Consider the following 27,892-nt stretch of genomic DNA (forward strand, 5'->3'; position numbering starts at 1 on the left):
CAATGAACCGCCTGAGGGCCATCAGGAACGAGTCGGCGTCGATCGTGTTCAGAAGGTCTAAGTGAACGCCTCTGTTGGTGAGGCACTTGAATATGATGCCCCACCTCTTCTCCGTGCGTCTTCCCACCTTGACCTGGAATGGCCCGAAACAGTCCATTCCAGTGGAGAAGAAGGCTGGCTTGAAGAGGCGTAGCCGAGCAGGTGGTAGGTCCGCCAACTTGGGGACAGCAGGTCTAGCCTTCCAGCGTCGACATTCTGTGCAGGTATGTTGGTAGCGGCGTACTGCTTCACGGCCACGCAGGATCCAGTAGGAGCGCCGTATCTCCGCGAACACTCTCTCTGGTCTGGGGTGATGCAGACGGCTGTCGAAGTCTTGAATAAGGAGTCTAGTGGAGGGGTGGCTGGGATCCAGCACGATAGGATGAACGGCTATCTGGTCTAAATCCTCAGCGTGACGAAGCCTACCTCCAACACGAATGACCTCCTCTGCATCCATCTCAGGAGACAAGGTGAGTAGGCGGCTGCTGGATTTGTTATATTTGACGCAACTATGTCATTTCAAATGCACATTAAAAATATTACTTGAACTGCGTTTTTTCATCTGCGTAACATTGCTAAAATTTGCCCAATTCTATCAACGTGTGACGCGGAAATCTTGATCCATGCGTTTGTTACGTCTCGCCTCGACTATTGTAACGCTTTGCTCTCGGGTGTCCCCATGTCGAGTATTAAAAGTCTGCAGTTAGTTCAAAATGCAGCAGCTAGACTCTTAACTAAGACGAGAAAGTTTGATCATATTACCCCGATATTAGCCAATTTGCATTGGCTTCCGGTCCACTTGAGATGTGATTTTAAAGTTCTGCTACTTACTTTTAAAATATTGCACGGCTTAGCACCTTCTTATCTCGTTGACCTCGTGGTACCATATGTTCCGTCCCGAAACCTTCGCTCACAAAATGCTGGTCTTTTAGTGATCCCGCGAGCCAAAAAGAACCAGCCTTCAGGAGCCTCAGCTCGTCTGGGAAGCTGTCACGTTGGGATCGCTTGAGGATGAGGATCTCTGCCTTGCGGTAATCTTCAGCAGTATGACCGCTGCTCTGATATGCCGCCCCCTGCAGCTCCTGCACTGTAGCGTGTAGCAAGTCCTTCCAGGTGTCATATCTCGTCGCATCTGCGGTGCTGACTGGGACTGTCATGACTCCACAGAAGGCAGACTTCCTTAGCTCTGAGGTATCATCATCCTTATCAAGCTTAGGCCGGACTGGCTAATCTTCTGGGGGTTGGAGAAGGAATGAAGGTCCTTGACTCCATCGGTTGGGCTTCACAAGGTCTAGCAGTTTCTTGCCCCTTGTGATATCATCCGCAGGATTCCTCTCTGAGTCTACATATCGCCAGGCATCAGGGCTGGTGAGTTCCTGGATCTCTGCCACTCTAGTGCCAACAAAGACCTTGAAACGGCAGGACTCCGACTGCAGCCACGTCAGAACCGTGGTGGAATCAGTCCACAGGATTGTCTGTGTAAGCTTCAGCGTGAGCTCCCTCCTGACGAGCTTGGCTAGTTGGGCTACTGTGACAGCTCCGCACAGCTCCAGTCTGGGCATAGAGAGGAGACGCGTGGGTGCAACTCTCGAGCGTGCAAGAAGGAAAGACAGGTGGACTTGCCCTTGCTTGTCGCTTGTTCTCAGATACGCCACTGATCCATATGCTTGTTCGGAAGCATCCGAGAACACGTGAACTTCATGGGTGACACTTGACGAATCTACCTTGGCAGGTAGGTAGGCTCTTGGTAGGGTGACTTGAGGAAGGAACCTTAACTCTTCTTCCCAGCTGTTCCATGCTTGTAGGAGGTCTTGGGGGAGAAGAGGATCATCCCAGCCTCTGGGCTTCTCCCAGAGGCGTCGGACAAGCATCTTGGCTCTAGTGGTGTATGGGATCAGGAACCCTAAGGGGTCGTACTGACTGGCTAAGACGCGGTAGATGTTCTGCAGCGTTGGCGCGTCATACTCGATATGTCGGTGTTTGTAACTCATAGTGTCCGTATGACAGTGCCAACTGAGTCCGAGCGTGGATTCAGGGGAGTCTGCCTGGTCGTGGGGAAGATGGAGCTCAAAGCTGTCTGATCTTGCCTGCTTGGGTAGGTGTTCGACAACGCTCGGCATGTTACTTGCCCACTGCCGTAGGTCGAATCCGCCAGCAGCTAGGAGCGTCCAGTCTGTCCACCAGACGACTGGCTTCTTGAGGAGTAGGAAGACTCTGCAGGAGGTTGTCCACATAGAAACATCTCTCAATGGAGAACCTCACGTCATCTTCTGGTTGGCTATGTTTGGCGACATGGCGTTGCAGGGCGAACGTAGCGCAGCAGGGGCTACAAGTGGTGCCAAAAGGAAGCACTTGCCACTCGTACACTTCTGGAGGGTCACCTTTGGTCATGTCACCTCAGACGAACCGAAGGAGGGAACGGTCAGCAGGGAGTAGGCGGACTTGATGGAACATCCCCTTAATGTCTGCACTAAGGGCGACAGCGTGTTCCCTGAAGCGCAGCAGCACTCCCAAAAGCGATGCTCCGAGAGTGGGTCCAGGCAGCAGTGAACCGTTCAGGCTCTGGCCTCTATACTGATAAGAGCAGTTGAAGACGATTCTGTTCTTGCCGCGATGGCTCACCATGTGGTGCGGAATATACCACTCTTCTCCCTCTTGGTTAACTTCTTGATGGCTTAACTTGGAGACGCAGCCTGCGTCCACCAGCTTCTGGATCTCGATGCCATAGACCTTGGCCCGCTCTGGATCTTTGGCCAGTCGTCGTTCTGTGCGCCGCAGACGGGGGATGACGGCTTCCTTTGGTGCGCGGAGAATAGGCATGTCTCGTTTACGCAGAAGGGGGGTGGCATAGCGAAGGATCCCGTGCACCTCTATGCGGATGGTCTTTTCTTCGAGCAGGGCCAAGGCTGCTTGATCCTGCTTTGACCTCGTCACGATCTTCTCGCTTCTGTAGGGAAGAGTGTCGAGTTGCCAGAGTCTTTCGACGTGTCTTTCTAACAGGGCCGCTTGGAACCGCCCGTGCCCGGGGAAGGTGCTCCTCTTCGGCTTACTGTGACGCGAGCATGCCCTCCTCCTCCGGAGCTTCCATTCGGTTAAACTTAGGGGCCGCTTGGCACCGCCCGTGCCCGGGGAAGGTGCTCCTCTTCGGCTTACTGTGACGCGAGCATGCCCTCCTCCTCCGGAGCTTCCATTCGGTTAAACTTAGGGGCCGCTTGGCACCGCCCATACCCGGGGAAGGTGCCCCTCTACGGCTTAACTGCCACACACGCCGGCCGGAGCTCTGGTACGGTCCGAACCACGCGAAACGTCGCCACCGATCGTGTCCGGGGGAACGTGCTCTTCTTCGTCCACTCTCCTCTTCGCCCACGCTCTTCTTCGGCGCACGCCGGCCGTCTAACCGCTCCAGCGCCCCGTCGTGCCGCTCGGCGAAACTACAATGCCCCCGAATATTTTTTAGACCCGCGAAGCACTGAACCCACGAAAGGTGAACCGCAAAGTAGCGAGGGTTCACTGTATAATATATATAGCGGCACGGTGGACGACTGGTTAGCACAATGGCCTCACATTGAGAGACAGCATCGGGCGTGGGTTTGATCCGACTCCGGCCATCCTGTGTAGAGTTTGCATGTTCTCCCCGTGCTTGCGTGGGTTTCCTCCGGGTACTCCGGTTTCCTCCCACATACCAAAAACATGCATGGCAGGCCGATTGAACACTCTAAATTGCCCCTAGGTATGAGTGTGAGCGCGGATGGTTGTTTGTGTCTGTTTGCCCTGCAATTGGCTGGCAACCAGTTCAGGGTGTCCCCCGCCTACTGCCCGAAGATAGCTGGGATAGGCTCCAGAACCCCCCGCGGCCCTATTGACGAGAAGCGGTACAAAAGATGGATGGATATATAAATATAGTTCTTTTTTTTTTTACAATTGTTGCAGAGAGCTGGGACTGTATGTGAATTTAGGGGGGTTCACCGGAGCGCCTCATCCAAACAGTCACTCGAATCAAAGAGCGTGACTGGACACAGGGATAGAGAACAACGTATCTTTAATAGCACTCCAATCAATTCAACAGAGCTCAATAACTCACTTTCATTCTGGCGCATACACGATGACGAAAAGTGTAGCAATTGCGCATCCGCAGCTAACGGCGAACAGACTCGATACGTCTCTCCTCGGACCGCTTAGCTGTCCAACAATATGGCCGAAAAAAATTAACGTAAATACAAAGACCCATTAGCTGCCCGAAAACATGCCTGTTGTTAAATACGCAACTTAAACAGCAAACCAATACCTGTATAACCAGAGCAGTAATGAGGAATTTACAACACACGCCGGCCTCCCTTGAGACGGAACAATTCTGGTGCCATGGGCCGTTTTGTCCAGTGTGGGTCCGCAGAGGGAGTTTGTTCGCGGCTTCACTGCTACGTACGCCCGCCTCTCTTGTGACGGAGGTCTCGTGTGCTGCTGCTACGGGCCGTTTTGTCCCTCGCGTGTCCGCGGTCGGTGCACGGCCCGTGCGTGTCCGCGGAGGGTGCTTGTTAGCGGGTTCACTGCTACATATGCCCGCCTCCCTTGCGACCAAGGTCTCGTGTGCTGCTGGTACGGGCCGTTTCGTCCCGTGCGTGTCCAGGGGGGGGGTGCTTGTTATCGGCTAAACTATTAGGCAAGCGTTTCTTCAAGTCGGCTGGTAACTCCACCTGAGGTGGCGCCTCTAATATCTGTGGGTAGTGCATTCCAAAGCATTGGTGCCCGAATAGAGAACACTCTAGAACCTGCGGACTTCTTTTTGCCTCGCGGGATCACTAAAAGACCAGCATTTTGTGAGCGAAGGTTTCGGGACGGAACATATGGTACCACCAGGTCAACAAGATAGGAAGGTGCTAGGCAGTGCAATATTTTATAGTAAGTAGCAAAACTTTAAAATCACATCTCAAGTGGACAGGAAGCCAATGCAAATTGGCTAGTATCGGAGAAATATAATCAAACTTTCTCGTCCTAGTTAAGAGTCCAGCTGCTCCATTTTGAACTAACTGCACACTTTTAATACTAGACATAGGGAGACCCAAGAGCAAAACGTTACAATAATCGAGGCGAGACGTAATAAACGCATGGATTAAGATTTCTGCATCACTAGTTGATAGAATTGGACGAATATTAGTTATATTGCGCAGATGAAAAAACAGAGTTCTAGTAATATTTGTAATGTGCATTTGAAACGACATTAGTTGCATCAAATATAACACCGAGATTTTTTGTTGAATCATTTGGGGCAATATAACATTTATCGATACTCAGAGTGGTGTCTTTGAAAAGGTGCAGATGACGTGCTGGTCCAATGATCAGCATCTCGGTTTTATCTGAGTTAAGAAGCAAAAAATTGAAAGACATCCATTGTTTAATCTCGGCAAGGCATGCCTCTAATTTATAGCATATACGCGGATTTGTTATATGAAAATTAATGTTATATTTACGTATAATATCACCAAGCGGTAGCGTGTAGATATTAAATAATAGAGGTCCAAGCACCAATCCCTGCGGAACTCCACATGTGTTCTTTCAAAGATCAGAAGACGCATTGACATGAAATACACGGTTCGTCCTCTCTGACAGATAAGAATTAAACCAAGAAAGCGCTGAGCCTGAAATGCCAACACACGTTTCAAGGCGTTTTAATAATATGTTTTGATCAACGGTGTCAAAAGTGGCGCTAAGATCGAGTAAGAGTAATATTGATGAGGTGAGAAGATCATTAGTAACTTTAGCAAGGGCCGTCTCAGTAGAGTGGTCGGCTCTAAAATCTGATTGGAAAGGTTCAAATTGATTATTACCAGTCATATATTAATTAAGTTTTTGCGCTACGACTTTCTCAAGAATTTTTGCAATAAAAGGAAGCTTTGAAACCGGCCTAAAGTTGTTGAGACTCTCTGGGTCGAGGTTTGGTTGCTTAAGTAGCGGTCGGATAACGGCGGTCCTAAAAGCTGCTGGTACTATACCCGTGGTAAGTGATAGATAAATTATATTTAAAACAAACGGCCCTAGGGTCGTAAACAGTTCTTTAATTAGTTTGCCAGGAAGCGGATCGAGCACACAAGTTGTCGGTTTTGCCGCATAACCAATTTTGTCAGGCTTTCAAGAGATAGTTTTTTAAATTGAGATAAGGTTGTTGGACAGTTATCAGCCCCTATTAACACCATTAATTGGGGAATTCAACGGGATTTTAAGAACAGTGTCTTTAATCTCATCACGAATGCACTCAATCTTCCGAGTAAAGAATTGCATGAAATCGTGAGCTGAAAAGGAAGAGCTATCCGAGGTTGGCTGCTGCTGTGTTGCTGTGGTAACAAATAAATATTTAGGGTTGTTTTTATGTAAGACAATTAATCTAGAGAAATAATTGGTTTTGGCTAAATCGAGTGCTTCATTGTATTTTTGTAAACTATCGCACCATGCCTGACGGAAAACCTCAAGTTTGGTTGCGATCAAGCTTCCTACATGATAGTTTAAGTATGCGTGTTTCCTCTGCAAACCACAGAGTAAGGCTCTTTGGACGAGTATTAGTTTTTAAAGGTGCTACGGAGTCAAGCGCATTTAACAGAGCGACATTAAAGTTGTTTGGGAGATCATCAATCGTACCAATATAATTAGGAAATGAGGCAGCTGCTAAAGGGAGTAGCTCAGAGAGCGCAGCGGTGATTGAGGAGCTAATATTGCGGCTACTATAGCTTTGATTATGGTCAGAACGATGGCAATGAGCCAAGACTTCAAATTTAATAAAGTAATGGTCAGATATAGCAGTAGTATATGGTAATACGATTATTTTTGAGGATGCTAAGCCTCGGGTTAATACCAAATATAGCGTATTACCATTTGTATGCGTCGCTTCATCTATTATTTGCGTGAAACCAAAATTCATCTAAAAAGCCCAAGTACGAGCCGGGCGGACGGTAAAGAACAGCAAGATAAAACGGCAGGGCGGCTGTGGATCGCGTAATGAGAACTTCAAATGTTTTAAAGGAATTGCAAGAACGAGGACTACCGTATTTTTACGGCCAAAAGACGCGCCATATCAAATGGCGCAGTACCAGTTGAGGGTGCTATTTCTGTATTTGATACCTAGATAGAACGCACCGTATCATTGGGCGCAAACAGAACCGAGCAACCGAGCAGTCGCGCTGGCTGCTCAGTCGCGCTAGCGTGTTTTTAAAATAGCAGCGGGAGTTCTGTGGTACTTTATTTTAGCTTTTAACAACGTGCTGAAGTTGTCCACATCCAAAAATGCACCAAATCCTTGTCTTCTGTATCCAAGATAAACAGCTGGACACGTTCTCCACCAAACATGAGAGTCATTATCAGTCTGCCTCGCCGTCTCGCCTCAGATGGGATGCCGACACAATGCCGGTGTGAGCAAGTCACTAATCAACAAATGCGGTCACGGTGTTACATCAAAACTAAAACTATCACCCCAAATCAACTGAATAGCATAAGAGTGTAGGCCCAGCAAAATTCCGCCTCCCAGGCTACCATACAATACCTTAGTTTACATGCATGCACACTAAAACAGAAGATAGCGTGGCTAGCTGTTTTTAAAAAGGCCACAGGAGCAAAACTGAGTTTGGTTGTATTTTATTGAACTATTTAACAATGTACTCACATTATTATTAATCAGTCATGATCCACGAATCCATCAAAATCGTCTTCTGTATCAGAAATAAACAGCTGGGCAAGTTCTCCCACAAACACGCCAGTTTCCCTCTCGTTATTGTCAGATTCTCCGCGGCTCCTTATGATGCCGGCTTTTGCAAAGGCCCTAACAACAGAGCTAGCAGTCACGTTTGCCCATATAGGGGCATTGGGCGCTGCTTTGCACTGGGGGCGTGCCTTTGCGTTGTCATTCACGCCCATCTCCCCTCTCACACCCGCCTTCTCTCTATATAAGCAGTGTGTAGGCAGTTAATGTTCGCAGTCAGCCCAGCGGTGCACTTGGTGCACTTGGTCTACATAATGGGCGCTCCGCCTCAAAAGGCGCCCTGGCTTTTTTGGACGAGTTTCAGGACTTTAAAGTGCGCCTTAAGGCTGCGAAAATACGGTAAATTTTAGATTAGATTCGGAAATGAGGGCTACACCCCCACCTTTCTTATGAGGGCGCGCAACATGTGAGCTCAGGAAGTTTGGAGGCGAGGCCTCATTTAGCGGTAAAAACTGACTCAGATTTAACCAGGTCTCAAAAAGACTAATCATGTCAAGATTATGATCTATAATAAGGTCATTAACTAACAGGGCTTAGGATGAGAGCGATCTAATATTTAGAAAAATTTGTTTCAATAAAATAGGTTTATCTAAATCAGGCATCACCAAATGGCGGACCGAACCCATGGCCAATCTATGATGAATTTTTATTCAGGGCGCATTCGCAAACGTTGGCGCTGCAATTCTAGTAAATACGGAAAAGGCGTCACTGATTTGAGCCAATCAAATCTTTTATTTACGATCCACTGCCAATTGCGCAGCAGACCGGAAGAGAGTGCTGCTGACAGTATGCCTTGCTAAAAAGTTAGCGAGGTCGATGCGTCTTGTTTTAAATGAATGCACGGAGAAATTTAGTTGCGTTCTGGCTGCAGCCAATTCAAAACCAGTGTGCATCATATGCTCCGAAACCGTCGCAACATTGCGAAGCGCCACTACGAAACAAAGCACTGCCCTTTTGTGCAGTTATCCGCTGACGTTTGATGTGAGCGCTTGCAAAAACATCAAACTTCAAGTGCAGTACAACAGATTTTTACATTTTCGTTTACATCCCAGCGGCATGCAAACAAATATTCAGTAAAAGTATCATGGATTTTGGGGAAACATAAAAAACGTTCAAGTGATGGGGAAGTTGTGAAGGAGTGCTTAAATGTGGTTGCACAAACATTGTTTCAAGGAAAACACAAAACCCAAATGTGTGAAATAATCTACCAAATCCCAATGGCCCTGACTTCGTTCCAACACAGATTTAAGTCACTGGCAGGGCAGTCACAAACTCATTTTTCTCATTAAGAGAAGTTAAAAAAATATTCAAAAGAAAAAGTGGTGTCAAAGCTCATTTTGAATTACTTTTTCATGAGGACAGCCATTTTTATTGATTGTGTACTGAACATGTTGACCTGGTTTACTTGGATAATTAGGCTTTCCATTTTTTTTAGGCTGATAACTCTTTGATTTAAAAAAAAAAAATAGGTAAAAGATGTTAACTCAATGCTTAGCACTTGATATAGTTCTGCGGGAGATATTTTACTGTTTTTTCTGGAAGTGGCACCCTTAAATTCCTGGAGCCACATTTTCTTGAATGTGAAATTAACGCCTTATATTTGTTTGACTGGCAAAGGTGTTTAATGGGAACATTGCTAAATATTCAGTATATAAGTGCGCTCTGTTGAAAATGAATATTGAAACTACAGTGAAACCCCGGTTATCGCGGTTAATGGGGACCGAGACCACCCGCGAAAACGGAAAATCCGCGAAGTAGCGGCGCCCCTTCAAAAATGCTTAAAGAAACCTATACAGGTATACAGTATACCCCCCTGTATGCAGTACACCATATAGAATACGGGTAGAGAGAGAGAGAGAGAGTGAAATTCATGTTATAACAAAAAAAAAAAATATTATTCAAACTTATTTTTTTAATTTTTGTATTTATTCAATTACTTCTTTTTGTATTTATTTAATTACTTCGACTTTTACCTGCTAGTACGCCGTCCGGTGTGCCCTGTGAAATGAAAGGTGGCATTCTTCATTTGTTTATTTATTCATTCATAACTGACTGCCTCGCGCTACGCTCGTGCCCGGGCGGAAGAGGTGCTCCTCTTCGGCTTAATTGTCACGCACGCCGGACCTGCTCCCCCGAAGCGTGTCTCCGTTCGGTTAAACTCGGTTTCATTTCGCCCCGCTCGTGCCCCGGGCGGAAGGTGCTCCTATTCGGTTTACTGCCACGCACGCCGGCCGGAGCTCTGGTACGGTCCAAACCGCGCGAAACGTTGCCCCCCGATCGTGCCCGGGGGAACGTGCTCTTCTCCGTCCACTCTCCTCTTCGCCCACGCTCTTCTTCGGCGCACGCCGGCCGTCTAACCGCTCCAGCGCCCCGTCGTGCCGCTCGGCGAAACTACAATGCCCCCGCGGAGCGGAGCGGAGCGAATGGAGAACCCCGATCGTGCCCGGGCAAAAAAGTTTTTAATTTTTTAATATTTTTTTTAGACCCGCGAAGCACTGCACCCGCGAAAGGTGAACCGCGAAGTAGCAGCGTTTCACTGTATATAAAAATGTGAACATAGGCTAGACATTTCGGGAAGTTGGACTTTGGTTCGGACCTTTTAATTGGAAGATATTTTCGTCGTGGACTTCTGTGACTTTTAATTGACTACCTCTGATCTAAATTATTCCGTGCGACAGGACTCCTGGTCATAATATTAATAAAATTGCGTTGTCTAGGTCCTGGATTGTACCTTGAGCAACTATAAATGCGGCGAGAAATTATGACGGTCGGAAACCCATATTTATTTAGCAGCTTTCGAGTGCTATTATTCTGAGAGAACGCCTCGTCGTCAATAAGACAGAGGAGGAATGCTTAAACCCATCATGTATTGCAGACCTGGGCATTGCACAGCCCGCGGGCCACATCCGGCCCGCCGGGTGGCACTGACTGGCCCGTATGACAAACCTGGGCATTGTATGGCCCGGGCCACATACCTTTGGTTGACTCTGACCGCGAGTGTAAGGTTAATTGGAAATTTCAAAATAAACATACTTTTTAATTTCACCTCATTCATGGGCTAAAGCTGCACTGCTTTTATTCTGAAATTGTTTTTTTTTTATTCCCGCACAATGTGCGTCGCACATAATGACGTAATGCGTATATCAAGACATGCGCGCGATTGAATCACAACAAGACGACGTTCGCCCTCAAAAATGTCCGCTCAGGCTAAAAAAAGAAAGGTAGACGCCGAATGTAGAATTTTCAACAAAAATTGGACAGCGAAGTATTTATTTACTGAAGTTAGAGGTAAAGCTGTGTGTTTAGTTTGCGGGGAGCAGATCGCCGTGTTGAAGGACTACAATTTGAGTCGGCATTACCAGACGAAACATGCAGAGAAATATAAAAACCTAACTGATGCTGAAAGAGCGCAGACATCGGAAGCTTTGCTAGCTAAGCTGCAAACGCAGCAAGGCTTTTTTACCGGGCTTCATGCATCCAGGGATGCAGCAACCAAGACCAGCTTTGTGATATCCCACAAAATAGCCAAAAACAGCAAGCCATTCTCAGAGGGGGAGTTCGTGAAAGAGTGCTTGGTAGACTCGGCAGCACTAATATGCCCTGAAAAAAAAGCGGCATTTGAGCAAGTCCTGCTGTCCAGGCGAACCGTGACGAGAAGGGTCGAGGACATTGCGGGGAATCTGGAGCTATAGCTGCAACGTGAAGTGCCAAGTTTCGATTTTTTCTCCTTGGCTCTGGACGAGAGTTGTGATGTCCGCGACACAGCCCAGCTACTCGTATTTGTCCGCGGGATAACGCCGGACTTCAGGATTACGGAGGAGCTGGCAGCAATGCGGTCGTTAAAAGGGACGACGACAGGGAGCGATCTCTTCACTGAGGTAAATGCTTGTATGGACACGTTGGGACTGAAATGGGACAGACTGGCAGGTGTCACCACGGACGGTTGTCCAAATCTTACCGGGAAAAATGTCGGACTTTTAAAACGCATGCAGGATAAAGTGACTGAAATGGACCCTGATCAGAAATTAGTATTTTTACATTGTATTTTACACCAACATGTGTTGTGCAAATCAGTGCTAAAAATTAACCATGTTATCGATGTTGTTACTAAAATAGTTAACTTCATCAGGGCGCGGGCACTGAATCACAGACAGTTTGTCACACTTCTGGAGGAGCATGAGAGTGAGCACAGTGACATTGGCTACCACACTTCTGTGAGATGGCTCAGCCTGGGCAAAGTGTTAAAAAGAGTCTGGGATCTGAAAGCAGAAATCCAGGAGTTTTGTGAGACAAAAGGCAAGGCCATCCCAGAGTTTGCAGATGAGGTCTGGATGGCAGATTTCGCATTTGCTGTTGATGTGACTGCACTGATGAATGAACTGAACACCAAGCTGCAAGGCAAGGGCCTTTTTGTACATGAAATGCACAGCTTGGTGAAGGCTTTCATGAGAAAGATACAGTTTCTTTCAAGACAACTGGAGAGCAACACTCTCACTCACATGCAAACCCTGAAAGAAGTCACACCATCAGCTGATAACCTCTGCAGGTACTCATCCATGTTAGGAGCATTGCATGGTGAGTTTGCAAGGTGATTTGAGGATCTAAGAACAATGGAGGATGAAATCCACATGATTTCCTTTCCCTTTACCTTCAGTGTGGAATCCACCATGCACCCAGTGATGTTCAGCTGGAACTCATTGACCTGCAGTCTGATGGTGTACTGGCAGAGCACTTTAAGTCAGGATCTCTGCTGGATTTCTACTCTTCTCTCAAGGAGGAGAACTTTCCAAACATTAGGAGACATGCTCAGAAGATGTTTGTTCTCTTTGGCTCTACCTACATTTGTGAACAAACATTTTCAATTATGAAGTTTACAAAATCCAGGTACAGATCCTCTCTCACTGATGATCATCTGTCAGCTGTGCTTCGCATCTCCACTTCAGACATTCAGCCTGACTTTGATGCACTTGTTAAAGCCCAGCAGAGATTAGATTTCTCTCACTGAACAAGAAAAATGAACATTGAAACACCAAATGAGGCAGTTAGACCACAAATGTAGGCATGTTACTGTAAGGCACCAGATAACAATGAACTGGGACACTTTTTCTCAAAATCACAGTTCAGTGACAGTCAATATGTTGTATCTTGCTTAATGTTTGGTGCAAAAAGACAATATTGTGATGTCTTTAAAATGCTCAGAACCTTTACACAACTATCCAACAGTATATGGAACTCAAAATGTGTTTTGAAGTGAATGTGACAGAATATGTTTACTAATATGAGTCACAAATAGTAAAAAATGTTAATATTTTGTCTACCATTGTGTTGAGAAATTTGAATGAATACATTTTTGTAAGGCAACCTAATTTTTTCAGTTTATTTGGTATTTAGTTTCATTGCTTAACTTTAATATATACTCTTGCCAGCTTGTCAAAACAGTGATATTTACTGCTTTTTAAAAAAGAAATACAATTAATATTATGCAGAATTGAGTTCAGCCTTTTGGCCCGGCCCTCCACAATATTTTATGTTTCTTATGTGGCCCCATGGAAAAAATAATTGCCCACCCCTGATGTATTGATTGCCACCTCAATAGAAATTGTATCAGTATGTGATGCAACAGCGTATGGTGTGAAGCGCTCTAATCTAGAAGAAAAGCTATGTGTGTTATCTAAGTCTAGCATAGCGCTCGTTGGCTCTAGCCTTACAGACTCCAGACCCTTCCTTACAGGCTCACTATTCGCCTTCAACCCGACCTGCTCTGATATGAACTGTCATGGAAGGCTCAAACAGTAATCTATGTTTCTAGAAACAGTGATGGCGCCTTCCCAGTTAGGGTGAAGGCCGTCCATCTTCAGCAGGTCAGGTCGGCCCCAAAAAGAAGGCCAATTATCTACAAACTGCAGTCCCTGCTCACTACAAAAGCTAGCCAGCCACCGATTAAGCAAGAATAATCTGCTAAACCTCTCATCATTGCCTCTCGCAGGCAGGGGGCCAGAGACAATTAATTGATGGCGACTCATCTTTCTAGCGAGATCACAAGTCCTTGCGATGTTTTTCTTTGTGATCTCTGATTGCCTCATCCTAGTATCATTGGAGCCGTGTATCACTATAACTGAATAGCTAGCGTTGCTTGCGCTACACTCTGGTGTCTAAGTCTCTTGCGTGCCAGCTCCATAAGATTACCTTCAATGTCGGGTGCTCTGGCCCCAGGAATACACATTACTGTGGCTGGATTTTCAAGCTTAATGTTGCAGGTCATGGAGTCACCTATAACTAAAGTGTGGGAGCCAGAAGACAGAGGTGGAATGGAACTGCTATGTGTCTTAACAGGCTCACCACGATTCGCAAGCCGTTTAAGGCCAATGCTAACCGGACTAGCAGGTTGACTACATCTGTGCTCACAGTCGTGTCCGCCACATTTACGCTTACCACATTATTGTGCTCTAGCTGGCGGACACGTCCCTCTAGCAGGGAAAGTCTTTTCATGAGAAGGGTGCAAGTGTTGCATGTAGTGGTGCACGAAACCATAGTTGTGTTTACTCGCCCGGTGGATGAAGGCGGACGAACAGAAGAGCAGCCGAGGACAGGTGCGCGCGTCTCCTTCCCTCAAATAGGTGTCATATATTTTACTTTGTTTTCAGAGAGTGCATACAGACCTCTTGGTTTTGCCTCAAAATAATTGTCTGCAAAGCAGTCTGTGCCATCCCCATCAGTGATGTGGAGGAGCAGCTTGTTGGTAATAAACAGCTGCAGGAAGTCCACTGTTTGCCGCAGCATCCAGTGGTCCAGCACTCGCAGTGAAAGTCTTGTCTGGCAGCCTAAATCATCCCCAAACATTTCGAGATGCACGCCCAGTAAATTCCAGAAATATAAACATGGGCAAACTTGACACTCTTCCAGATTCTGTCTCTCTTCATTGTTTTAAAGTTACTCCTCCAACTTTTCCACTTCTTCGATCCTACCAATTGTCTGAAAAAGAAGTGTATATTTTGATTTGAAATAATGACTTCAACATACCAATCCATTTCATTGAGCATCATCTGAACTGGACTATTTTCAAACAACATTTGGGTTAGACACCTGGCATTTTTTGTTGTTGTGTATATTCAGAGTATTCCTTTTCTTGTAAATAGCTAAAGCAATAGTCGTTGGCCTTGAAAATGGGTAGAAGACTTGACCAAATTAAGATGCCATGAAGTCTAATTAGCCCCTTCTCTAGCACAGCTGATTTAGAGACCATTAGTAACAGATTTGAGAAGCCCACTTATATATATATATATATATATATATATATATATATAAATATATATATATATATATATATATATATATAAATATATATATATATGTATATATATGTACAGTAATACCCCGGTTATCGCGGTTAATGGGGACCGAGACCACCAGCGAAAACTGAAAATCTGCGAAGTAGCGGCGCACCTTCAAAAATGCTTTAAAAATAAATAAATAAATATATATATATATATATATATATATATATATGGGTAGAGAGAGAGCGAGAGTGGCATTCACGTTATAACAAAAAAAAACCTGTAAAATATGTTGTCTGTTTACAATAACAATTGAGGGTCTAGAACACTGTTCTACTGAACAATTTACTTACGAACAACCAATTATCATTATCAGCTTTCAAAAACAAGCAAACACTACAATTAGCTAACATAATTAGTCCGTCGTTTTGCGCAACAAATTAACATTTATAATTTCTATTTCTGGGGGTTTAAGATTACAGTAATACCTGTACATGAATAAAATTGTACCATACCATATAGAAAATGGGTGTAGAGAGAGAGATTCGTGTTAAACAATCAAACAATAAAACTGTCATGACCCGTGTCGGTCATGTCAGGGTTGTTGATTAGTATTATTGTCACGTGCCATGCCATGCTTTCGTGTTGTTGTTTTCTCAGCTGAGTGGGGGCGTTTTCCGCCAGCGCTCGTTCACACCCTGTCTCGCCCGGCTGATGAGACGCACACACCGGTTCCCGGTTAGCCTCCCAGCTGACTCTCATTTGTACTGTTAATTACCGGACTATTTAAACACCCCGTGCCGACTGCTTGGCGTCGTAGCATTGCTCCCGCTACACCCTCTATACGCGTTTGCCCCGATTGCTCGTTCATCCCGTTCTCGTTCACGTTCATGTTCATTTGTAACTTGTCACTGTCCTTGCTCCCCGTCACTTTTCGGTCTAGTCACGTTCTGTTCACCTTCTGTTATTTTCGCACCCCGCCACGTTTGTGTTTGTCCAGTTCCCTCGTTTGCCTTCCTGTTTTGTCGTTAATTAAACTCCCTTCAAGTTACCCGTGCCTTGGCTTTCCCGCATATTTGGGTCCTACCCGCGAGCTTAACAAAAACATTGAACTGACCTCTTACAATAAGTTCTTCTAAGCGTAGTTGATGAAAAGACCTGTGCAGTACGATGAGGTAATAACGATGAATGACTGCACAGGGGCATGAAGTGCTTTACTGCTCCTCGGATGACGCCGCAGACTGTCATGACCCGTGTCGGTCATGTCAGGTCTTTGTTTGTTTTTGTCACGTCCCGTTTCGGTCATGCCATGTCTTTGTTTTGTTGTCCCAGCTGAGTGGGGGCGTTTCCTCCAGCGCTCGTTCCCGTCCCGTGTCATCATGGCTGGAGAGACGCGACCACCAGCCACACACCGGTTCCTCGTGAGTCACGCAGCTGTTTCACATTGACTTCGTAATTACCAGAACTACTTAAGCGCTCAGGATTAATCATTTATTTAGCAGGGATGCACGGTGGGCGACTTGTTAGCACGATGGTCTCACAATGCAGAGGTCGTGGGATCGATTCCGGCTCCGGCGTTCCTGTGTGGAAAACTCACCTCTTTAAAATCTCCTACTCTCTCTGCAGAACCACGTCATTTTAATTCCTTGTCTCTATTCCATTTTATTTATTTACTTATTTATTTTTCATTATTATTTTATTTTCTAAATCTCCTAACTTTGAGCAGTTTGGTTTTAACTGCTTTTATTGAGGAAAGTGTCCTTGAGGTTCCTGAAAGGCACTTGCAAATTGAACGTTTATTGATTGTTCTGCATGGAAACTGTGTCCCAACAAAAGACTATACAGACCTTCCCAAATGCGAAGCCCTGGATGTCCAGCAGGGTTCGCGCTCTCCTCAAGGCCCGTGACGCTGCCTTCAGGTCAGGCGACAAAGCCCAGTACAGGGTGGCTCGTGCTGACCTGAGCAAAGGCATCAAGCTAGCCAAGGCAACCTACAAGGGGAGGCTGGAGGCCCACCTTGCCAGTAACAGACCACGGGAGGTGTGGCAGGGTCTACGGAGCATCACCAACTTCCGTGGCAGCAGCACGACCTCTGTAGACCCGAGTGCATCGCTGGCAGAGGAGCTTAACTGCTTCTTCGCTCGCTTTGACTCGCCCCAACCGTCACACACCCGCACTTCAAGCTCCAACTCCCCCCCACTCATCGTAGAGGAACACGATGTGAGGCGCGCGCTCCTGGCGGTCAACCCCAGGAAAGCTACTGGACCCGACGGAATACCAGGCAAGGTCCTCAGAGCATGTGCCCACCAACTGTCACATGTTTTCTGCAGGATCTTCAACCGCTCCCTGGCTCAGGCAGTCATCCCCTCCTGCTTGAAAACTTCCACCATTATTCCTGTCCCCAAAAAGTCACCAGCCGTCCACCTGAATGACTACCGTCCTGTTGCTCTCACACCAGTCATTATGAAGTGCTTCGAGAGGCTGGTTCTCCAGCACATCAGGGACTGCCTTCCTCCCACTCTGGACCCCTACCAGTTTGCATACCGTGCTAACAGATCCACTGAGGACGCCATCGACACTGCTCTGCATGTTGTACTGGGCCACCTGGAACAACAGCGGAGCTATGCAAGGATGCTCTTTGTGGACTACAGCTCGGCATTCAACACGATCATCCCAGACATCCTCGTCGCCAAACTGGACACTCTCGGCCTCCCTGCCCTCACACGCATCTGGATTAAGGACTTTCTGACCAACAGACCCCAGACTGTGTTGCTCGGCCCCTACACGTCCTCCACCCTCATGCTGAGCACCGGTTCCCCCCAAGGATGCGTGCTGAGCCCTCTCCTGTACGCCCTCTACACCTACGACTGCAGCCCGGCCCACGGCAACAACACCATCGTCAAGTTTGCTGACGACACGACAGTGGTCGGTCTGATCTCGGAAGGTGACGAGACAGCCTACAGAGAGGAGGTAAAGAGACTGACAACTTGGTGCAAGGACAACAGACTGCACCTTAACTCTGCTAAAACAAAGGAGATTGTCGTCGACTTCAGGAGGAACAAGACGCTGCCGCCCCCCCTCTGCATCGAAGGCGTGTGTGTGGAGAGGGTCCACACGTTCAAGTTCCTGGGAGTACAGATCTCCGACGACCTTTCTTGGAGTCACAACACCACAGCAGTGGTAAAGAAGGTCCGCCAACGTCTGCACTTCCTGAGAGTCCTCAGGAAATTCAACCTGGACAGGAAGCTGCTGCTGGCCTTCTACCACTCGTCCATCGAGAGCCTGCTGACGTACTGTGTCTCCACCTGGTACAGCGGCTGCACTGAGGCGGACAGAGTGAGGCTCCAGAGGACAGTCAAAACAGCGCAAAGGATTATTGGCTGCCCTCTCCCCTCGCTGTCGGACATCTACACCGCCCGGTGCCTCAGAAGGGCTCTCAACATCGTCAAAGACAATACCCACCCAAACTCACACCTGTTCGACCTGTTGCCCTCTGGCAGGCGCTACAGATGCATCAAATCAAGGACCAATAGACTGAGAAACAGTTTCTTTCCGAGAGCCATCTCCATACTGAACTCTCACACACACACGAGACCACCCTAACCTTGCAAAACAGCGTTGTGATGTGTTTCTATATGCCCTATTCAGTACTGAATTCCATTGCACTGTCTTATTTATTTATCTAATTTATATATTTGTCTTTATTATTGTTGTATTGCACTGGAGAGGGGAACCCTCTAATCTCGTTGCACACTTGAGTACAATGACAATAAAGGGATTTCTATTCTATTCTATTCTATTCTATTATTTTGCCAGGCCTGTGTGTGCAAAATTTCATAAGTTTTTGTTCATACTTAGAACCTCAAAATCAGTGGTTTTATTGGCGAACTGTGCAAAGCCACGCCTACAGGCTTTCACAAAAAATTTCAAATTTCGTATAGTGACATCCTGATGGCCTGAACATTCATCCGAGCAAATAAGAGGTAGACCGTGTTAACCTGCTCTGAGAGAAACATCAACAAAAATAACCTGTATTTTCTTTAATCAGTTGGTGGAATTTTTGTGTAGTTAATGTTAGAGCTTCTTGTCGAAGCCACGTTAGAAGTAAATTCAAAATGGCTGACTTCCTGTGCAATTCAGCTCTTGGCTCCAAGAGACGTTTTTGTAGGTTTTGGGCTTTGTACATGCTTCATCAAATTTTCAAAAAGCTAGGTGACACACAAAACCGGGGCTCTTTTGAAAATTTCTAGAGGGCGATAGCGAGCCATTTTTAAAAAACTGCATGGCAAACTTATTAAATATTGATGATTTGGCCAGGCCTGATGTGTGTGCAAAGTTTCCCGAATTTTACTTCAAATTTAGAACCTCAAAATCAGCGTTTTTAAAAAAAAAAAATTTTTATTGGCAAACTGTGTGAAGCCACGCCCACAGCTTTTCACAAAAAATGATGAATTTGGTTTTATGACATCCTAAAGGCCTAAACACTCATCCTAGCAAATATGAGGGCGACCTTGTTGACCTGATCGGAGAAAAACATCTACGAAAATAACTTGTAATTGGTTTAACCAGTTGGTGGCGCTCCCACTACGATGAAAATTAAGTTGGTAGATGTCTTCAGAGCTGGACTATCCGCAAATGTGAAAAATTTCAATGAGATAGGAACATCTGAGTTATGTTGCAGGAGCTTTTGATGCCACAGAGAACAATCAGACTTTTCGGCACCATAATTGCCATGCCCTTCGCCGAAAAGTCACAAAATTTGGCATTGAGTAAGATCAACGTCTTGAGGCTGTTCTTACAATTTTTTAGACTGATTCGTTAAAAGGGCTCCATGCAGTACCTATAAAATGTAAAAAAATATTTATATATTTTTGTGACCACTAGTTGACGCTGTTTGCATAATAATAACAGACGTCTTCAGGTCGGGACATTTTATGTACAGGTGAAGTTTTGGATTTTTTGGAGCATGTGCAGGGGAGTCATTAAGCATTTTGTCCATTGTGGTGACACGCCTCCTTTGAAGTTAATTCGAAATGGCCGACTTCCGGTGCAATTTAGCTCATGGCTCCAAGAGACTGTTTTGTAGGTCTTGGACTTATAAAGATAAAGATAAAGATGTCCTTTATTAGTCCCACAATGGGGAAATTTGAAGTGTTACAGCAGCAAAGATATAGATCACACAGAGTCGGCGGCGTAATGTAGCCGTTAATGTATAACATTAGCAGCAGACATTCATAAAAAGCATGCAAATATACACAGTATAAACGTATCTAAGTGTAAGGAAACACTCCTAATGCCTGTCCATTATACAGAGGGGGAAACACTGTAATGATAAAAACTACTGAATGATTGAAAATACTGCAATGATAAAGATATTACACTGATAAAAGTACTGTAATGGTGAGAGTACTGAAATGACAGGAAAGTACTGCAATGATAGAAAATACTGCAATGATAAAAGTACTGTAATGGTAAAAGTACTGCAATGATAAAATATACTGCAATGATAAAAGTACTATAATGGTAGAAGTACTGCAACGATGGAAAAATACTGCAATGATGAAAGTATTGTAATAGTAAAATTATCGCAATGGTAGGAAATACCGTAATTATAAAAGTACTGCAATGATAAAAGTACTGTAATAGTGAACATCCTGCAGTGGTAGAAATACTACAGTGATAGAAGTATTGTAATAAGAATACTGTAATGGTAAACAAAATACATCATTGGTCGATGTTTAAGTACACCCTTGGCTGAAAGTACAGTAGTAGTGTATATTGCATCCTAGGACTGCACAATTGCACTAATGCCCTCCTGTTTGTAGGCCTGACCCAATGTTCTTGTTAAAAAGTCTGACAGCAGTCGGCAGGAAGGAGCGGCGAAATCTCTCTTTGGTACAGCGAGGGTGTAAAAGTCTGTCACTGAAGGAGCTGTAAAGTGTTCTCAGAGTGTCATTGAATGGGTGGGCTGGTTTGTCCAGCATTGATGACAGTTTTGCCGTCATCCTCCTGCCCCCCACTGAGTCCACAGAGTCCAGGGAGCAGCCCAGGACAGAGCTGGCCCTCCTCACCAGTTTGTCCAGTCTCTTTTTGTCTCGGCCCGAGATGCCTCCTGCCCAGGAGACCACTCCAGAGAAGATGACTGATGAAACCACAGAGTCATAGAAGTTCCTGAGGAGTGTTCCCCGAACGCCAAAGGACCTCAGCCGCCTGAGTAGGAAGAGTCTGCTCTGACCCTTCCTATAGAGAGCGTCTGTGTTGTCGCTCCAGTCCAGTTTATTGTTCAGATGAACACCCAGGTACTTGTAAGTTGAGACCCTCTCAACATCTGTTCCCTGGATATTCACTGGTGCAGGTGGAGAGTGCCGACGCTTGCGGAAATCCACCACCAGCTCTTTGGATTTCCCAGCGTTGATTTGGAGGCGGTTCTGCTGACACCAGTCCACGAACCCCTGCGTAACCCCTCTGTACTCCCGATCGTCATTGTCAGTGATGAGGCCGACAATCGCAGAGTCATCAGAGAACTTCTGCAGGTGACAGGTTGTGGAATTGTATTTGTAGTCCGAGGTGTAGAGGGTGAACAGGAAGGGAGCCAGCACAGTTCCCTGCGGCGCTCCCGTGCTGCAGAGGAGCACGTCAGACACACAGTCCTGTGTTCTCACGTACTGTGGCCGGTTTGTGAGGTAGTCGTGAATCCATGTGATGAGGTGGTGGGCCACTCCCGCCTGCTCCAGCTTGTCTCCCAATAAGGCGGGCTGGATGGTGTTGAAAGCACTTGAGAAATCAAAGAACATGATCCTCACCGTGCCCCCCGCCTTCTCCAGGTGGAAGAGTGAAGTGTGGAGCAGGTAGATGATGGCATCATCCCCACTGATGCCAGGCTGGTATGCAAACTGGAGTGGGTCCATTGAGGAGCTGACCAGGGGGCGCAGATGGACGAGGACCAGTCTCTCCAGGGTCTTCATCAGATGAGACGTCAGCGCCACTGGTCTGAAGTTGTTGAGCTCCTTCGGATGGGGTGTCTTTGGAACCGGAACCAGGCAGGATGTTTTCCACAGCTGGGGGACTCTGCCCGGCTTCAAGCTCAGGTTGAACATGTGCTGGACGATTCCACACAGCTGGTCTGCGCAGGATTTGAGGAGCTGGGAGCTGATCCCATCTGGGCCTGCCGCCTTCCTCGCCTTCATCTTCCTCAGCTGGTTCTTCACCTGAGATGTTGTGAGGAACAAGGTTGAGCAGGAGGAAGTGGTGGTTGTCTGATGAGGCTGGGAACTGGAGCCTGTGGAGAGAGAGAGGGGCGAGAGAGGGGGAGAGAGGGTCTTGTTCGCAGTGGCAGGAGGGGTGGGTGGGGGCTGCATCAGGGAAGCCTGAGCGGGGTCAGACATTTGATCAAACCGATTGAAAAATAGGTTCAACTCATTTGCCCACTGAAGCCCCCCCCCCCTTCTGGGTCTTACCTGCTTGTCCGTGGCCTGAGATGGTCTTCAGGCCCCTCCAGACATCCCTGGCATTGTTCCGCTGCAGTTGTTCTTCCATCCGCATCCTGTAGGACTTTTTCCCCTCTCGGATCCTCCTTCTCAGCTGACGCTGCACTCTCTTCAGCTCGTCCTTGTCGCCTGAAACAAAAGCCCTCTTTTTCTCCTTCAGGAGAGCTTTAATGTCCGGTGTGATCCAGGGTTTGTTGTTGGAGAAACATCTTACAGTCCTGGTGGGAATGGTGTTCTCCATGCAGAAGTTAATATAGTCTGTAACTGTGTCTGTTAAACCATTAATGTCCTCACCGTGAGCTTCGCTGAATACCTCCCACACAGTTGTGTTGAAACAGTCTTTCAAGGCCTCCTCGGCTTCTCCGGACCATCGCTGAACTGTGCGTGTCACAGCTGGCTGCCTGCGGACGAGAGGTTTGTACACAGGCAGGAGAGCAACCAAGTTGTGGTCAGCTTTGCCCAGCGGGGGGAGGGGCAGTGACGTGTACGCCTCCTTGGTGTTGGCATAGAAGAGGTCCAATATTTTATTGTCTCTGGTTTGGCATGTTACATATTGTGTTAATGAAGGCAGAGAGGAGGAAGGAGAAGCATGATTGAAGTCACCAGAGATAAGGAACAAGGCATTTGGGTGCTGTGTTTGTAGCCTGCTCACAGCTGCATTCAGTACATCACAGGCTGTCTCACCGTTAGCAGAGGGTGGCACGTACGCCGCCACCGCGATCACATGACTGAACTCTCGCGGTAAATAGACCGGACGCATGCTAACAGCTATCATCTCAATGTCCCGACTGCAAAGTTGATCCTTAACAGTTATATGCCCAGGGTTACACCATCTATCATTAACAAACACAGCCAGCCCTCCCCCTTTTCTCTTACCGCTCTCCAGTGTCCTGTCCGTGCGTAGTATTTAGAAGCCGTCCAATTCCACGACGGCGTCCGGCGTTAGCTCTGTTAGCCACGACTCCGTGAACACCAGCAAGCTAGCCTCCCGGACAATCCTCTCGTGCCGGGTTAGCGCTGTTAGCTCGTCCATTTTGTTGGGGAGGGATCGAACATTCCCCATAATAACGGACGGGAGGACGGGGTGATATCGTCTCCTCCTTGCCTGCCGTTTAGCCCCCGCACGACATCCCCGTCTCTTCCTCCTCAGCTCGCGGGGGATATCGGGTCTCGCTCCGGGAGCCCACGCGGGGTTAGCACGGAGTGTTAACAGCTGATCTCTTGTGTACACGATCGATCCGTAGCTCCGAGTTTCGTCTCCGGACACGATCGCGCAAAAAACAGCCCCCAACAGCAGTAAAACCACCGCAAGTTGGATGTCCATTGCTGAGGTGAGGTAAAAATAAAATAAAAAAGGGTAAAGGGAAAAAACACACGAAAAAGGCTCAATAGTGAGCCACGCTGCTGTAAACAGGCAGCCACTCGCGCGGCGCCGGAACCGGAAATGAATCACACTCCATAGAATTTTCAAAAAGCTAGGTGAAACACACAACACACTGCTTTTTTGAAAATTTCTAGAGGGCGATAGAGTGCCATTTTAAAAAATACTGCATGCCCAACTAATAAAATATTGATGCTTTTGTCAGGCCTGATGTGTGTGCAAAGTTTCACAAGTTTTTGTTCATATTTAGAACCTCATAATCAGCGTTGTTTTATTGGTATACTGCATGAAGCCACGCCCACAGCTTTTCACAAAAAATTACGAATTTCGTATTGTGACATCCTGAAGGCCTAAACGCTCATCCGAGCAAATATGAGGGCGACTTTGTTAACCTGCTCGGGGGAAAAACATCAACGAAAATAATTTGTATTTGCTTTAACTGGTTAGTGGCGCTACCACTACGATCAAAAATAAGTTGGCAGCCGACTTCATGGCCTGAATATCCTCAAATGTGAAAAATTTCGAAAAGATAGGATCATCTGAATCATTTTGCAAGAAGCGGTCGCTGCTCGGGCCCTAATAATAATAATAATAATAATAATAATAATAATTTCTACAGAAACAATAGGTACCTCGCAGCGGTCGCTGCTCGGGCCCTAATAATAATAATTTCTACAGAAACAATAGGGACCTCACAGCGGTCGCACCTCGGGCCCTAATAATATAAATAATGATAATAATAATTTCTACAGAAACAATAGGGACCTCGCAGCAGTTGCTGCTCGGGCCCTAATAACGAGAGCTGCAAGCAGCCATAAAGGGCCCTCGCAACCCTGGCAACGTTGGGGTATCGGCACGTTGAAAATATGAATTATTTGCAAGAAATAACGTGAGGAATATTCAAGAGGAATTTTTGTGTAGTGAAAGTTAGAGCAGCTTTTGTTGTCAATGCCTCGTCAATGTTTGAAGTAAATTAAAAATGGCCGACTTCCTGTCAATTTAGCATGTGGCTCAGAGAGACTGCACAAAGATGGACTTCTCAGAAGACTTGACGCACGCGCACACACACCCCCACACACACACACGCGCACACCCCCCACACACACACCCACCCCCACACACACACGCACACACACACACGCGTTGCGATGCCTTGACTGCTGACTGTTTGAATAACCGAACGAGGTCAGTTCTTGTCAGTTCTCGTGCAGTTTTTTTTTTTTTAAATGGTGCTCTAGAAGTTTTTAAAAAATTTGGTGAAACAGATTTCTCTGGGGCGATAGAAAGTTATTTTTAAAAAAATTGCACAAAAAAAAAACAAAAACGATTTTTCCAGGCCCGATGTGGATGCAAAGTTTCAAGAGGTTTCATTCAAATTGAGAACCTCAAAATAAGCAACCTTGTTACTACCTACACGGAGAAAAATACCAACAAAAATAATTTGTATTAACTTTAACCAGTTGGTAGCGCTACCACTACGATGAAAAATAAGTTGGTAGATGTCTTTAGGGTTGGACTATTCTCACATTTGAAAAATTTCTAGAAGATAGGATCATCTGAGTCATGTTACGGAAGCTTTAGTTGCACATACTGGACATGTATTTTCAAAGGCCACTTTAAACAATGAAAATGCTTTCTTGTTCTTAACTACGATAAAATGGGTCAAGATTTTCCACCAAATAAGAAGATGCTGGGTTGACAATAGGTGAAAATCACAAATCTACAATCTGAGGAATTTTAACTACAGTGAACCCCCGGTTATCGCGGTTAATGGGGACCGAGACCACCCGCGAAAACTGAAAATCCGCGAAGTAGCGTCGCACCTTCAAAAAAAAAAAAAATAAACCACCGTGTATATATATACTTCGCACCTATATATATATATATATATATATATATATATATATATAAATATATATAGGTGCAAAGTAGCGGCACACCTTCAAAAATGCTTAAAAAATAAATATATATATATATATACTGGTAGAGAGAGACAGAGTGAAATTCATGTTATAACAAAAAAACAAATTATTATTAAAACTTATTATTTTTTTATTCCCCAGCCATTATTTTTGTATTTATTCAATTACTTCTTTTTGTATTTATTTAATTACGTCGACTTTTACCTGCTGGTACGCCGTCCGGTGTGCCCTGTGAATGTTATGATCCTCCAGCAGAACTGGAGGATTGAACAGGACTCTCCAAACGCAGACCCGGGAAAAAAGGTGGTGATACAAAGATATTTATTATAATCACAATATAGTCAGTGTAATCAGCGCATCTCGCAGCAGCTGACGGCATGGCGCGAGACGATCGCTGGAAGAACGCCCACACAGCTGAAAAAACAAAAACACACGCGGCATGACAGGCACGGATCATGACAGTGAAATGAAAGGTGGCATTCTTCATTTATTTATTTATTCATTCATAACTGACAGCCTCGCGCTCCGCCGGTGCCCGGGCGGAAGTTGTTTCTCTTCGGCTTGACAGCCACACACGCCGGCCGGTCTCCTTCGGAGCTCACGCACGGTCCCGAACGAAGCAAAATGTCGCCGCGCGAGTGCCCGGGCGGAAGTTGTTTCTCTTCGGCTTAACAGCCACACACGCCGGCCGGTCTCCTTCGGAGCTCACGCACGGTCCCGAACGAAGCAAAATGTCGCCGCGCGAGTGCCCGGGCGGAAGTTGTTTCTCTTCGGCTTAACTGCCACGCACGCCGGCCGCAGCTCGGGTACGGTCCGAACCGCGCGAAACGTCGCCCCCGATCGTGTCCGTCGCCACCAATCGTGTCCGGGGGAACCTGCTCTTCTTCGTCCACTCTCTTCTTCGTCCACTATCCTCTTCGGCGCACGCCGGCCGTCTAACCGCTTCAGCGCCCCCTTGTGCCGCTCGGTGAAACTACAATGCCCCCGAATATTTTTTAGACCCGCGAAGCACTGAACCCGTGAAAGGTGAACCGCGAAGTAGCGGGGGTTCACTGTATTTCCATAACCCACTCTATTTTGGATTATTATTTTTTTCAATGCCTTTTATACTTGAGAAATTATGACAATCATTCTACTGGAATGGTAAAAAGCGACAGTATTTTTTCCCCTTTTTTGGGGGGGGTTGTTTTTTTTTTTATAAATAATGTGTGTCGGGGATAAGTGCAAATTGCAGACCTTCAAACATCCATGGGACACCACTTTCTGTTTAAAATTGCTGGGAAATCCGTTTTAACTTAAAACCTGTACTTTGACAACGATGTAGACATTGCAACACAATAATTTCATTCATGGATTGCTTTTCTTGATAGTATAGGCTTTTATTACATAATAGTTTCCATTATGGTGGATTTTAACAAAGGTGAGCAGTCAGTCAGGCTGACGGCCTATTTTGCAGACGATTAATGAATAATCAGACACTTTCAAAAGCACTGACAGAAGCAGATTTTCATGTCAGAGTAATCGCCGGGTCATGTATTGACGGACCTCTCAGTCCATCCCTGATGACCACCCATTTTGCTGACATGTTTTTTGGCGTTGGGGGGGGTCGGACAGGCAGACTGACTGATGGAGAGACAAACCGACTTCTGACGGACTAACTGACTGACGGACCGACGATTACAAATGGGTTCATCTTGAATAAATGGTAAAATGCCAACTCTTGATTTTAATTTATTTTGTACAGAATGGGTGTTTGTTTGATAAAAAGTTAAGCAATTCTATATTAATCAAACCAATGTACTGCATTGGCCGGACTATAAGGCGCGCCTGCATACAAGCAGCCGCAATTTTTTTAAAACAACAACAAAAATGATATACAAGCCGCACCAGGCTATAAGCCGAGGTTTACTATGTTGGCAAAAAATTGTCGTTTACTGCATGTACAGAACGATTTAGTACTGTGAATGCACATAAAGGTACATAAACAGATTATTAAAACAGTGCTTTTTAACACGGCAACAACTTTGCTAATTAAAACAAAACAGACC

At 46.1% G+C, this 27,892-nt stretch overlaps 3 protein-coding genes and 1 pseudogene across 3 annotated transcripts; 1 reads left to right on the plus strand and 3 right to left on the minus strand.

Annotated features, from left to right (window-relative positions):
* Positions 1-2,160: 2,160 nt before the first annotated feature.
* On the minus strand, positions 2,161-6,946 carry LOC148319679 (uncharacterized; annotated as a pseudogene).
* A 3,787-nt stretch (positions 6,947-10,733) lies between these two features.
* LOC148319680 (general transcription factor II-I repeat domain-containing protein 2B-like) lies at positions 10,734-12,785 on the plus strand. The gene is made up of 3 exons (XM_088280191.1): positions 10,734-12,368; positions 12,435-12,517; positions 12,700-12,785. Exons 1-3 carry the CDS (start codon positions 11,611-11,613, stop codon positions 12,783-12,785), a joined length of 927 nt encoding a protein of 308 aa, XP_088136317.1. The 5' UTR covers positions 10,734-11,610.
* Positions 12,786-13,554: 769 nt separating this feature from the next.
* On the minus strand, positions 13,555-15,946 carry LOC148319681 (uncharacterized). The gene is made up of 3 exons (XM_088280192.1): positions 15,849-15,946; positions 13,925-14,175; positions 13,555-13,889 (listed from the first exon to the last, which is right to left on the minus strand). The coding sequence occupies exons 1-3, from the start codon at positions 15,944-15,946 to the stop codon at positions 13,555-13,557; spliced, it is 684 nt and encodes a 227-aa protein (XP_088136318.1).
* Positions 15,947-21,748: 5,802 nt separating this feature from the next.
* Positions 21,749-24,945, minus strand: LOC148319682 (uncharacterized). The gene is made up of 2 exons (XM_088280249.1): positions 22,512-24,945; positions 21,749-22,421 (listed from the first exon to the last, which is right to left on the minus strand). Exons 1-2 carry the CDS (start codon positions 23,314-23,316, stop codon positions 21,916-21,918), a joined length of 1,311 nt encoding a protein of 436 aa, XP_088136375.1. The 5' UTR covers positions 23,317-24,945; the 3' UTR covers positions 21,749-21,915.
* Positions 24,946-27,892: the final 2,947 nt, after the last annotated feature.

The sequence above is a fragment of the Idiotropiscis lumnitzeri genome, chromosome 17, assembly GCF_059441095.1.
Source record: "Idiotropiscis lumnitzeri isolate Australia: NSW breed Sydney's pygmy pipehorse chromosome 17, RoL_Ilum_1.0, whole genome shotgun sequence".
NCBI classification, from domain to species: Eukaryota; Metazoa; Chordata; class Actinopteri; order Syngnathiformes; family Syngnathidae; genus Idiotropiscis; species Idiotropiscis lumnitzeri.